At 44.2% G+C, this 14,356-nt stretch overlaps 1 protein-coding gene across 1 annotated transcript; it reads left to right on the plus strand.

The window, feature by feature from the left end:
• Positions 1-710: 710 nt before the first annotated feature.
• LOC136652468 (vomeronasal type-2 receptor 26-like) lies at positions 711-8,875 on the plus strand. Its single transcript, XM_066629411.1, has 3 exons — positions 711-768; positions 1,672-1,830; positions 7,965-8,875. The coding sequence occupies exons 1-3, from the start codon at positions 711-713 to the stop codon at positions 8,873-8,875; spliced, it is 1,128 nt and encodes a 375-aa protein (XP_066485508.1).
• The last annotated feature ends 5,481 nt before the right edge of the window (positions 8,876-14,356 follow it).

A 14,356-nucleotide genomic window follows, 5' to 3' on the forward strand; every position in this document is an offset into this window, starting at 1 on the left:
TAGCTCCACTTTCCCAAGAGACCAAATGGAGCCTCCATTTGTAGAGGTGGAATATTTTCTGAGTACAAAATATCAGGGACAAAGGTAGAGCTCTCAAATTCAAGAACTTGTAGTTTGGGCACTGTTGAGCATCTGGCTAGCCAGAGACAGGATGCTTGTCTTCACACCTCCCAATGAGTAGAAAGGCCTTAACTGAAGATACTACACAAAATCTTCCTGAATCTGCTCTACAACACAGAGTATCTGAGAAAGAGGCAAAGAGAGAGAGTGGCAATTATCTCCCCTATAATTAACAGTTATGTGATTAATTCCCTGCCATGCAAATCCCCCTCCCCAGGGATTTTGAGAAGCAAGTTTCCAGGATCATAAACAAAAAACAGATTCATCAGTTGTAGAACGTAATCATGAAATGGCATAAACAGTGGTGTTTCTGATAAATGCTGGCATTGCTGGGCTCTGCCATTACCGGTCTTGAATAATCTATAATATGATGACTGTGTTCAGTCTAACAGATAGATTATGCCTTATCAATTACTGTAGTTGCTTGGAGTGTGCATGAAAGCTTCACGGCAGAAACAGATTGCGGAGACCTAAAATGCTGCTCCAGCTGTTGTTTCTACTGCTGCCCCAGGCCATCAGTGAAACCTCAGAGGAAGTTTGTGAAGCAACAACTGACAGATATTCACGTGATTATTTGAAGCCAGGAGACCATGTCATTGGTGCAGTTTTGTCTGTACAAATTGTTACAGATCAAGGAGTGTCCTTCAGGTACTTACCCCCCAATCCTGGTCTATTTGGAGCCAAGTAAGTTTGCATGTATATAGGAGGTTGATCATCATAGCATAAGCATCAGCATTTCAGAACCAAACTTAGACCTCAATCCAACCCAATTTTCCACTGCTGGTGCAGCCAATGGGGTATGCGCTGCATCCTAACGTGGGAAGGCAGTCACAGAGGCCTCCTTTATGTAAGGGAACATTTCTTCCCTTACCTTGGGGCTGCATTGGAGCTGCACTGGTGCTGGAAAGTTGGATAGCTAGCTACTCAGAAGTAAGTCCTATTTTGTTCAATGGTGTTTACTCTCAAGAAAGTGTGGTTAGGATTGCAGCTTTAATGTCATAACTTTAGTCCTGACTGTGGTCAAGCCATGCACATTTTCACAAATAATTCCTGCAACAGTGACAGTGGAAGAGAGGACTTGCACAGAAATATTTGGGTCCAATGAAGGACCAATGAAATCCAATGAAGAATGGGTTCATAACATTTGGGTCCAATGAAGGATGATGAATGGCTATCAGTGCTCATTGCGCACAGAACAAGTCATGCATTTCTACACCAAAAAAGGTTTTGGGAGAAGAATGTAATGTTTGTGGAACTCCATGTGAAAATTTGAAGGCTGGAACATATTGTACTTGTGCAAGATAGCATGAGAGACCATCTTCCTCTTCCTTCTGGCAGCACCTAAGCTTCTTTGTTCTTCAACATTTCCCCCCCAAAACTTTAAATTTGCAACTTTCCCTGTGCTTTGCGAACTGGGGGTGTGTGGGGGGGGGCAGGATGGGACAGGACAGGATGGCTACTAATGTAAGCAAGCAATTGAAAACGACTTATTTTCATGCAGTGCAGAGATAAAGAATTACCAGCATGCCTTGGCTTTGCTATTTGCTGTAGAGGAAATCAACAGGGATCCAAGCCTCATGCCCAATGTCACTCTGGGCTTCCACATCTATGATAATGCCTTCCAAGCCAGATTAAGCTGTGATGTCCTTCTGTCCCTCCTGACAACGGAAAAAGACAGCTTTCCCAATTTCAAGTGTGGAAAGGAACCCAGTACGTCAGTAGTCATTGGAGGACTCAATTCTGAAGCTTCTATCCAGACAGCTACCATGCTCGATCTCTACAAGATTCCACAGGTAGTGGTTTGTGGAATGAAGCATCAGCAATTTACCATTGACACACAGTTTCCACAAACTACAATATTCTCTCTCTCTCTCTCTCTCTCTCTCTCTCTCTCTCTCTCACACACACACACACACACACACACACACACACACACACACACAAGATAGTGTTACATAATGACATAGACTATGCAAAACTCTCATGGGCTGCAATCCTATGCACACTTTCCTGAGAGTGAGTTCAATTGATCTCGGTGGAACTTACTTCTGAGTAGACATGCATAGGGTTGTGCAGTTATTCAGGTTTTCCTATAGGAGTATTCTACTATAGCAGTGATTTTCAGCCTTTTTCATCTCACAGCAAACTGATAAGACACTAAAATTGTCAAGGCACACCATCTTTTTTTTTTTTTGTACAAGTCATACCATGCTGCTGGTTGAGGGGATCACATCCCCCAATGGCCCCACTCCTCTAATAAATGATCCATCAAACTTCTGTGATACACCTGAGAAACATTTGTGGCACATCAATGTACCACAGCACACTGGTTGAAAATCACTATAGGGTTCTATAGGTACTATAGGGTTGAGATATTTTTGGACTATGTTTCAGCATCATTTACTCTTCCAGTCTGACTCCTCCTGTGTCTAGAATGAGACATGCTGAAATGCACACTCAAAGAGATATTTAGGATTGCTGAGTATTGGCTTCATGTTTAGTACATGACCAGGTCATACGCCATGCAAAGCACAACACTTCAGCTGTGTGTTTAACTATATCCAGACCATATATTGGGAACTCCCTTCCTGCTTTCTTTTGCATAGGACTGATGGGAGTAGGAATCATAGCCTAACAGAGTTTTCAGTTAACCATTTTTCTCTTTCGTTTCAGTGAGTTGAATGGAGTGATACAGGCTATTCAGAAGAGTGTAGGTAAAGATTCTCAAAGGATAGTTCTGGGGGGAGGGGATGATTCCCAGTGGTTCCCAGCGGTATCAGCGTGTGCAAGATCCTAACTCCATTCCTTCCCCCTTCCTTCACCCTTACTCTCCTTGGACTTGTACCATAAAAAGAACTGGCACAGATCCATGGAGATCCATTGGGGTAGCAGAGTCTTGCTGCAGTCTAAGGGAATAAAAGGACCATCACTTCAAGGAAGACTCTGGATTCCCCCCCCCCCCCCGGTCAGTAACACTTTATTGATGCGACTGCATTGGCAGAAGGGGGGATTTGGGTCAGATTGGGCTGTAGAACACTGAACGTTCAACAGTGGCCAAAGTTAAGACTTATAGCTGAATCCTATTGGGCTATCCCTGCATGCTCTATATTCACCACTGGTTCCAGTTGTTGCAAAGATTGCCATAAGGCACGCTGGCAGTGTCAGCTCAGGGTCTCAGTGCAGAGAAGATGACCAGATAGCACTGATGCACTACCAGCCAGCAGTAAGCTTATTTGGGGCATGGGGAGGTGGGGAGGGGATGGAATAGGGCAGAGGGAGGGAGGTCCTTTGGGTAGACCAGGCCTGGAAGGGGGGCGGAGATGATGGCAGACTCTGCCACCGAATCCAATGCTCCAATCTGAGCTGGCAAACCCAACATGTTTCCCCTCAGTTCTGTGCCCACTCAAGGGTGAGTGCAGATCCAAGTAGATCCATTGGGACTGCCATAGGTCAACACAGGGTAAGGGTATGTTTGTTCCCTTAACCTGAAGGGACCTGGGGCTACTTCCCTGGCTCGACAGGATACAGTGGTAGCCATTTCGGCACTGTTGTAGCCCCGGGTGCTAGGGAAGAATAGGATTGGGCCCCTGTTTAGCCACAGTTTGGCAAAAGAAGCTCAACAAAGAGATGTATCTTCTAAGCTCTCTCTGGAGAAGTTTCCATAGTTTTGGATGCATAACTGAAGAGCTCTGATTTCTAGCCAGGGTTGTTGTATCTTTCTGTAATGAATGAAGTCCTCTTCCTCCTCTCACCCCATTCAGTTTGGTTATGGCTCACTTCACCAAAGACTGGGAGACAAGGTTAAATTCCCTTTTTTGTACCAAATGGCCCCAAATGAAGCTTCTCAGAGTGAAGGAATAGTGAGGATCTTAAGATATTTCCAGTGGACTTGGATTGGCCTAATTGTTTCCAATGATGATAGTGGAGAAGAGTTTGAACGAAGCTTGAAATCCATGTTCAGCTGGAACGGCATCTGTGTCGCCTTCACAGAAAAGATGCCGTTATACTTTCTCCACCGCTTAATTTCATCGGTACACCATTTGTTTACTAAATGGGAAATGATGTCATTTCTTATTAAGACGAAAGCCAATGTGATTGTTGTATATGGGGATGGAAATTATATGCATGGTTTGCATATGGCGCTACATTTTTATGAAAATATAATACCACTGGGGAAGGTTTGGATCACAACTCCTCGATGGGAAATAACTTCAAAGTCATTTGTGGGTGAAACAGATGTCAAATCCTTCCATGGCTCCCTGTCCATAGCGACTCATAAAAGGAATGTGCCAGGATTTGAGGACTTTCTTCAAAGATATAACCCTTACCAGCAAGAAGAGTTTGAGTTTATGAAAGACTTCTGGTTTCATGCATTTAAGTGTAGGGAAAAAAATTCTTTCATTCAATTACTTTACTTTCAACGCTGTACCGGGAAGGAAAAGTTAGAGACTCTTCCTAGGACTGTGTTTGAAATGAGCATGTCTGACCAGAGCTACAGTATCTATAATGCAGTCTACGCCTTGGCACATGCCTTACATGCCATTCAATCATCCTGGCTGCAAATGTTGAAAGAAACCCCTAGTTGGGAACTTCAGACCATGCAGTCATGGGAGGTAACAATAAAAGTCGTGTTCATTGTATCATTGGGGCTTCTGTGAGCAAGTAAAATAAATAACAAATGAGTAAAGTAAATAGTAAATAGGAATACTATTAATACTACTACTACTACTACTACTACTACTACTACTACTACTACTACTACTACTAATAATAATAATAATAATAATAATAATAATAATAATAATAATAATAATAATAATAATAATAGATGGGAAAGGTGTTAATCTGGATTGGGACCAAGTTGTGCTGTTTCAACTTTCAATTTCACTCTAACTTGGCTCTTCCAGACTGGTATTGTTCTCATTGCTGGCTAGCACAGATCCGTTCTGCTGAGTTGTTGGATGTTACTCCTGAATTTATATCAGCCATTTGGTATTTTCTGTCATTTTGTTCACTGTAGTATACTGCGTATTGAATTCTCATTTTACCAGAAGGTGCAACAATTTTCTTTTAAGAACATATGGCACAATCCAAGCAGCCCTTGGGCTGGCACACGGACTTGTGCCAGTCACAGAGGGCTGCCTCCAGCGCCATTGTGCTGGAGGAAAGGTAGGTTAGCACTGGCTGAGTCAGGCTGGCATGGGGGCTTGGGGAGGGCAGGCAGGAAGGAGGCATTCCGGAGTGGGCGGAGGGCTGGCGGGCCTGCGGGTGGGTCGTGGACGAGCAGGAGGTGGGACCTGGATTCGGCACTTTGCCAATTCCAAAGTCCTGGGTGACCCGGAGCAGCTGTGGGTTGCTCGGATCTGTGCCACCTCTTTAGGTGGTGCAAATCACAGTAGACCCATTGGGACTGCTGCAGTATTACCTGGGGTAAGGGGAATGTATTCCCCTTGCCCCAGGCTGAGCTGCAGGCAGCCCTAACCCTACTCTGGATGTGGGACAGGCCAGTTGGCCACCACATTCCAGCGTGGGTTAAGATTGGGCTGATAGTGAAGTATAAGAGATGCAAGTGCTTGGAATTTCTGAATGTGGATGAGAGAGAGAGGGATGTGTGGTATTGGGTGGCAGCTGACACAGAACTGTCCTGCCACAGTTTCCCCTATGATGGCACAAGCTCTCCAACTGCTTACTTAGGAGAAAGTGGGTGGAGAATCCACACCTATTGTAGAGGGGGCTGCAGTGATTTTCTGTGGACTCCAACAGGCAGTTCTGCCTCACCTGACACCCCACACCATACATCCCTGGTGTGTGTGTAAGTGTGACAATGTGCAAGGAACTGAAGTCAGGAACATGGAGAAGTTATTTTCAGTGCTTAGGGAGGAAATTCTGTAACGGGATCTTTTGTTTCTCTGGAAAAGAGAAGTTTTGTAGCATGAATTCATCTTGGATAAAAAATGCAAAAGGGACTGGAAATCTTAGGGTGGGAAAAATCCTTCCATGCCTGCAAGCCTTTGCCCTGGCTGTGGAAATCCTGACGTGTGATCTTCCCATCTAGTTTCACCCATTTTTGAGAAAAGTCCATTTTAACAACAGTGCTGGGCATGAGATCTTTTTCAATGAAAACATGGAATTCAACAGTGGATTTGACATTCTGAACTTGGTTGCTTTCCCAAACAAGTCCTTCGGCCGACTGAGAGTTGGAAGAATAGATTCCCAGGCTTCCTTGAACCAAAGCTTCACTATGAAGGGAGATGCCATTATCTGGCCCGGCAAATTCAACAAGGTGAGCGATCCAGATTCCGATTCCCTAAGTAATCTTTTTTCTTTCACACCTCTGACTCTGATAACCACTTTTCCAATATCACTGCCAAGGCATCTCACACGTATGAAGTTACTAACTTGTCAGCAGCTGACTCTGTTGAGAAGATTCTGATGAATATAATAAAAGTTGAGGGTGCAAACTCCAAATATATATGGGGGGGCCTGTATCAGCAGATCCCATATCCATGGTTTCACGTATCCAAGGATACGGGCACACCCATCGTCCCCCCCCCCTTTCAATATCCTCGGTGCATCTCCTGTATCCATGTTGGGTTCAGGAACAGGACTCTTGCCAGTAAGGGGGGAACGCCTCTACAGAAGCACCGTAATTCTGGTATATGGTTGTTGGCTTAGCCTGCAACTTAGATCACAGGTACCACATTCTTTGGTCCTTGCCAACTTATTGCTGCTTACCTAAGGCTGCAATCCTAGCAGCACTTTCCTTAGAGTAAGCCCCATTGAACAAAAGAGGTCTTACTTCTGAGTAGACCTGGTTAGGATTCTGCCCACAGTCTGGCTATCAGCAGAGATCAATGTGTCAACACCCCAAAATACTGAAGCAGAATCTGAGCTGAAATGTTCCTGCCTATTTTTGTACCCCAGTCTTGAGTTAGTCTTATGTGGGTTTTTTAAAGCAATCCCCCTCTGTTACTATTGTGTGTGTGTGTGTGTGTGTGTGTGTGTGTGTGTGTGTGTGTGTGTGTGTGTGTGAGGGAGGGAGGGAGGGAGAGTGATCCTCTTTGCTGCACCACTTCTGGCTTAGCATATAACCACCAAATGAGGCTTAGCATATATAAAAAGGGGGTTGCTGCCCAGTTATTTTTTGTTTGTTGCCCAGTTTTAGTGGGAAGCCAAAAAAAGGGGGCGCACAAAAAAAAACCTAGATGTGAATATCCAGGGATGACAATGACCAGGATACATTTGACGAAGGCACAATCAACATAGGGTACGATGTGCTTAAATGCACAGGTACATTCAATAAAGTTAAACTGCATTTGCTTCACATTATGGTCAGAAGTTGCCACATTCTGCCTGCTCGGAGAGATGTCGACCTGGATACCACAGGAAGGCTCGTGTGGGAGAACCATCCTGCTGCTATGACTGTCTGCAGTGCCCTGAAGGGACTGTGTCAAATTATACAGGTAGGTGACTCAGGAGCTTCAGGAAATATATGGGGACGTTGAATAAAAAAGGGGGTTACCCTTCTCGTTGGCTTTCTTTCAAATTTCTATTTGACATCATTTTTCATGTAGTAAAGCCTCTGAGTAGCACCATTCCTGGTCCAGAAAGGGAAATCTCAGTGAGTCGACTAGCAGAAACTGGCATGTATGTGAAGCACTGCTGCTGATGTGGGGACCAGTAGGCCTTATATTGGTAGCAGCACACCACAGACAGGTGAAGAGGCTGGCATCCATGGCATGACAGCCATGCCTCATGGTCCCCTGGCATATCACACAGGTAGGATTGGGTCACCAGTGGGTTGAAAATGTCACCCATCTTCTAAAATTGTCTCCTTTTTTCAGATGCTTATCAATGCGACAAATGCACTGTAGGTAAGTATCCTGTCAAAGATCAAAGCCACTGCATTCCTAAAGGCATCACCTACCTAGCATACAATGAAATTTTAGGCATCTGTTTGGCTTCCGCTGCCCTTGCATTCACTCTCCTTACAGCTTTAGTGCTCGGAACTTTCATCAAACATCAGGACACTCCCATCGTCAGAGCCAACAATCGGGATTTCACTTACCTTCTGCTCATCTCCCTCTTGCTCTGCTTCCTCTGCTCCTTGCTCTTCATTGGACGACCTGGCAAGACGACCTGCCTTCTCCGACAAGCTGCATTTGGAAATGCCTTTTCTCTTGCTCTTTCCTGTGTCTTGGGCAAAACCATCACTGTGGTTCTTGCATTCAGAGCCACAAGCCCAGGAAACAAAATGAGAAAATGGGTTGGGAAAAAACTACCAAGTTCTATAATACTTGTTTGTTTCATTATTCAGGTTTGCATATGCACTTTTTGGCTGGGAACCTCTCCCCCATTCCCAGACCTTGACATGTCCTCACTATCTCGGCAAATCATAGTAATATGTAATGAGGGCTCAGGCACCATGTTCTATCTTGTTCTGGGCTACATGGGCTTTCAGGCCATCATCAGCTTCACTGTGGCCTTCTTAGCCAGGAAGCTGCCTGACACTTTCAATGAGGCCAAGTTTATCACCTTCAGCATGTTGGTCTTTTGCAGTGTGTGGGTGTCCTTTTTTCCAAGCTACCTGAGCACGAAAGGGAAATACGTGGTGGCTGTGGAGATCTTCTCCATTTTGGCCTCCAGTGCAGCTTTACTTCTTTTTATTTTTGTCCCTAAAATGCACATAATTTTGCTAAGACCACAAATGAACACCAGAGACCAGTTTTTTAAGAAAAAGAATTCCATCAAGTAAATTAGTGGCATATTTCACAATGTCAGCAATGCTTTCTTGAAAACTAACTGCATAAAAGGCAACAAAATTGATAATTGGAGATAAACTCTGCATTTTGTGCACATTATAAAGCAGACGTGCCCAAACCCCAGCCCTGGGGCCACATGCAGCCCTCGAGGCCTCTCAATGTGGCCCTCAGGGAGCCCCCCAGTCTCCAATGAGCCTCTGGCCCTCTGGAGATTTGTTGGAGCCCGCACTGGCCCAGTGCAACTACTCTCAGTGTGAGGGCGACTGTTTGACCTCTTGCGTGAGCTGTGGGATGAGGGCTTCCCCCACTGCTCTCTGTTTCACATCTGTGATGCAGTAGCTGCAGCAAAGGAAAGGCCAGCCTTGCTTTGTGCAAGGGCTTTTATAGGTTTTATAGGTTATGAGCTATTGCAAGACCTTCATTCATTCATATAAGTTCATCTTTAATATATTCATTTATGTAAACTTATGTAAATTTATTCAAATTTTAAATGTAAATTTCTTCTTCTTTCCCCCTGGCCCCCGGGAGTGGGGCCCAGGAGATGTCAGTGTCAGATGTCAGTGTCAGGAAGAGTATGTGGCCCTCCTGCCAAAAACTTTGGACACCCCTGTAATAAAGCATAAGAGTTGCAGAGATGTTCTTTTACAATGCTTGTTTCTATTTACACACAAATGTTCTCTCTCTCTCTCTCTCTCTCTCTCTCTCTCTCTCTCTCTCTCTCTCTCTCTCTCTCAGAATCATAAAATAGCACTAAGAAACATGAATTCCATAGCTGTCTTACACCAAGTCTACCCATTGGTCAATCAATGGGTAACAATGGGTGCAATCCTAACCCCGTATGTCAGTGCTTTCCAGCAGTGACATAAGGACAATGCAGCTCTGAGGTAAGGGAGCAAACATTCCCTTACTTTGAGGAGGCCTTCGTGAATAACACTCAACTGCCGGTTGCAGCACACAGCCCATTGGCACTGTTGTGCTAGTGATAGAAGGCACTGACATAAGAGGTTAGGATTGCGCCCAATATCTACTAACTGACAGCCCAATCCTATGCATGTCTACTCAGAAGTAAGTCCCATTAGTGTCAATGGGGCTTACTCCCAGGAAAGTGTGGATAGGATTGGGCTGTGAAATACAAAAGGGAAATACGTGGTGGCTGTGGAGATCTTCTCCATTTTGGCCTCCAGTGCAGGACTACTTCTTTGTATTTTTGCCCCTAAAATGTACATTATTTTGCTGAAACCAGAAGTGAACACCAGGGACCAGTTCCTTAAGAAGAAAAGTTATATCAAGTAAGTTGGAGGAGTATTTGCAATGTTACCATGGCTTCCTTCCTTCCTTCCTTCCTTCCTTCCTTCCTTCCTTCCTTCCTTCCTTCCTTCCTTCCGATAGATAGATAGATAGATAGATAGATAGATAGATAGATAGATAGATAGATAGATAGATAGCTAGCTAGTATTGGTGTGTGTGTATAGATAGATAAATAGACAGACAGACAGACACACACACACACACACCACCTGGGACCACCTACGTCAGAAGATAAGAAGAGCCCTGCTGGATCAGGCCATAGGCCCATCTAGTCCAGCTTCTTGAATCTCAGAGTGGCCCACCAAATGCTTCAGGTTGCACACAAGACAAGAGAAACAACCTGTGTCCTGGTGCCCTTCCCTGCATCTGGCAATCAGAGGCAGCCTACCTCTAAAACCCTCACACAAACTCCTATTAGTGCATTACAGCAAAATGACTTGCTACGGAGGATGCTTCTGTCCTTAAACCTTAAGGTGTGGATGGAACTGGGAATTATCCAGGGCCAGATTAACATAGTAGCAAAAGTAGCAAATGCTATGGGCCTGCATTTTGGGGGACTGCATTTTGGGGGCCCCCACACCCAGTGGCATCACTAGCTAGGGGCACCTAGCCCACCAGGTATCAGGAACCCAGGGCAAATGAGAGGGAGTGTCACAAGAAGCAGAGACTAAAGGCCCAATCCTATCCAATTTTCCTATGCTGGTGCAATAGTGCCAGTGGGGTGTGCACTGCATCCTATGGTGGAGGGGCAGTCACTGGGGCCTTCTCAAGGTATGAGAATATGTATTTCCTTACCACGTAGCTGCATTGTGGCTACACAGGAGCTGGAAAGTTGGATAGGATTGGGCCCTAATTGATGTAGTTTTACTATGCAAGAAAATAATTCATGTTTTAACATTTGTGGTTTTTTAAAGGCCCCTTTATAACATATGCTGTGTCGTGGCATATGAATGGGGGGCTGGGGCACCTTGGGGCCCAGGTGCCAAGCTGCAGGGGGGTAACAGAGAATGCCTCTCAATTTTTAAAATCTTGATATTTTCGAATAATGCCATCATGTTATATTTCAATCAATGTGTACTTTCATGCAAAATGCAATGAAACAAACCGCGTTGAAATTATTCTATCAAACGTTATAGCCGAAAACCTAGACAAGGAAAACACAACTAACTTATGTAACAAAAAGTGTATTACACTGGGATTACCACTGGGAATAAACAGCTTGTTGAAAGCATTCCAGAAAACCAAACGTATTCTTCATAAATGTATGTATTTTTTTTTTTCCTTTCCAACCCTGGAATTATCTATACATGGATTCTGGATGTGATTGTCTTATGCTTCAATCTCCTCCAATACATAGTCTTGGGGGGAGACATAGAGGATTCAGTGGGGAGGGAGGGAGTTAGAAAGAGGATACACTGGGAATGTGGAAAGGCAGTGATATATGAGGGGCTGGAGAAATCGCTGCCCATCCTGCTATAGCGCACTTACAGCCTGCTTTGCACAGAGCACAGTGTGCACAGGTCCTTTATGGGCAAAACTTTGTTCCTTGGCAAATTCCAGTGGAACCTGTGAACAGGGCTGGCCTTAAGGCAGTTTGACCAATTTGGCTGAACTGGGCCCTGCAGCTGGAGAAGCCCTGCACTGGGACGGCAAGCAGATTGCTTACAGCCATAGCTAGCACCTCGCTCTGTAACTGAACCTCTGGCATGATATCTTCCATGCTGAAGTGTCACAAGGACAGCATAACAGGTAGAGCACTGTTCATGGAGAGCCCTCCCTCTCCCGTCCACCCCTGGGTCTGATTGTCTTGAAATTGCCCCCCTCCCCAAGTAGTTGGTTGTAATGCTGCAGGGTGCCTCATCACTGTTGAGTCTCATCACAGACTCATTCTGGTCTGTAGGGAGGCCAGCAGGAATGGGAGGCCCGCAAAAATGTTTTGCATTGGGACCCCCCAACTCCTAAGGCCAGCACTGACTGCAACATGTTTTGTTGGTAGATGGGGCAGAGGGAAACTGAGAAGCTTCTGGAGATATTTTTCCCTCTACCCTCAAGGGCTTCCTTGGGCCTCCTCATGCCTTATAAAGTATTAAAAAGTCACCTCCAGTTTCTCTGTGAACCTGAAGTCACTTGTTTTGAGCTCTAAAGCACAGTATAAGCCGGGGATATACATCCTCACCCTCTGCTGAGCTCAGAAGCCCCTGAGCTCCACTTGGACTGTGGGGATGGGCATTCACTCGTATCCACGGTTTCAGTTATCCACGAGGCATTTAACCCCACAGGTAAAGGGGCATGCCTGCATATGCTTTGAACAATGATAGTCAATGGGGCTTATGCCCAGGTAACTATGGACAGGACTGCGGCCTTTGGGATGTCTGGGGAATTTTAAACAGATCAGCAACTGTTCTGCTGATCAGAACAATTCAGCAGAACCTACCTAACAGTTCAGCAGAACCTACCTAACATGGGTAGATTAGGAGAGTTATTATATATAAATTTTTAAACTTATTGCAAACTTTTAATTTTCTGAATTCATTAGATTTCAGCACATGGGGGTGTTAAATTTCCTGCTTGATGACGTCACTTCCTGCCATGACGTCACTTTCAGGTTAATGACATCACATCCAGTGAGTCCCGACAGATTATCATTCTAAAAAGTGGGTGCCAGCGCTAAAGAGTTTAGTTTACTGCACTAAGGGATAGAAAGTGCTCTAAAAACATTGCTACACAAAACTTTTCTGCAGGTGTTGTACAAAACAGAGAATCTCAAAAAGACAGAGTAGTAGAGATAATTATCTGTTCTGTAATTAATAATTATGTGTTTGAATTTTCTCCATGTACCCTCCCACCTCCAAGGATTTTCAAAGGTGATTGGCACAATAAAAAAAATCCATCAATTGTGGGACTCCATGATGAGATTTCATAAGCCATGACATCACTTATATATGTATACAGTGCAGGGTTTTCATATAATTAGCCTAGAATCATCAAGTGTATCTACACTGTTATGTCTAACATATATTTTATGCCTTATCAACTATTGCAGTGGCTGGTTATAAATGTAAATGCAAATGTAAATCTTTTAGATTACATTGACCAAATTTTGCATTTAATTGCAGTGACTTAAAATGCTCTACCTGCTCTTTTTTCTATTCCTGCCTCAATTTATCCATGCCTCCTCAAAGGGTCTCTGCATAGCGACAACTCATAGATTTACATATAATTATTTGAAGCCAGGGAACTACTTAATTGGTGCTGTTTCATCTGTCCGTATGATTGCATATGCTGAAGAGTCCTTCAAGATCCAACCCCGTAATGCGATTAAGCATACATACTCGTAAGTTTTTATGTTATTTGAATGAAATGCAGCTATTCAGGTTCTGAGAAGGGTAGAGACAGCACAAGTGGCAAAATTTCAGTGTCTAGGAGAGTGTCTTAAGTTTACCCCACACCGTTCCCAAAACATGCACTTGCAGTTTTTACAGTAGAGGTTTGGAAACAGTTAAATAAAATGCACAGTCATGGATGGCTTTTAGAGCTGACTGCACACACAAGGTTGCAGATCTCTACATAGAAAAATTTTTGTGAATAGGATCATTTTTTTTCCTGCAGTGCTATTGGGAAATGTGTAGAATGGAACATGGTGTACTTGAGGAAGAGAGTGTGATATAATACCTTTCTCTTCTGGATGGTGTCACTTCAGCTTGATTCGTGTTCTTCTTGTTTCATCAAGTTTTAAACCAGCTACTCCATTGGTTCCCAAACTTTTTAGCTTCAAGATGCACTTTTTAAAATTACACTCTATTGGTGCCCACCTAGGTTTACCAGCCTTTTTAGAAAAGGAGCTCTGGAAAGAAATAATATTTATTTATTTATAATAACCAGAAAAAACCCTCAAACATTCATCTCCCTATATTTGCACTTGTTTGCAGGAGCTGAGCTCTTTGCAGGTAATTAGCAGCTACAGTATCTGATTTTTGAAAAGCCTCAGGGCTTGAGGCAATTACTTATACGATCTTTCCATCACCCTTTGGGCACCCACCAAAAATCAGGCAGCGATCCATCAGTTGGTCCCGATTCACACTTTGGGAACAACTGGGCTACTCTGCTAGAACTGGGCATTTTGTGTTGCCAAGCAGCAGAGAGTAAGAACATACTCAGGTAAGCAC

Source organism: Tiliqua scincoides, chromosome 5, assembly GCF_035046505.1.
Source record: "Tiliqua scincoides isolate rTilSci1 chromosome 5, rTilSci1.hap2, whole genome shotgun sequence".
NCBI lineage: Eukaryota > Metazoa > Chordata > Lepidosauria > Squamata > Scincidae > Tiliqua > Tiliqua scincoides.

What these genes read in the sequence shown, in the direction of transcription:
- LOC136652468 (XM_066629411.1), top strand. Translation starts at nt 711, where the DNA reads ATGTCATTGGTGCAGTTTTGTCTGTACAAATTGTTACAGATCAAGGAG. An exon ending in GATCAAGGAGTGTCCTTCAG is followed by an intron (nt 769 to 1,671) that starts GTACTTACCCCC and finishes TATTTGCTGTAG; the next exon opens with AGGAAATCAACAGGGATCCA. An exon ending in CAAGTGTGGAAAGGAACCCA is followed by an intron (nt 1,831 to 7,964) that starts GTACGTCAGTAG and finishes TCCTTTTTTCAG; the next exon opens with ATGCTTATCAATGCGACAAA.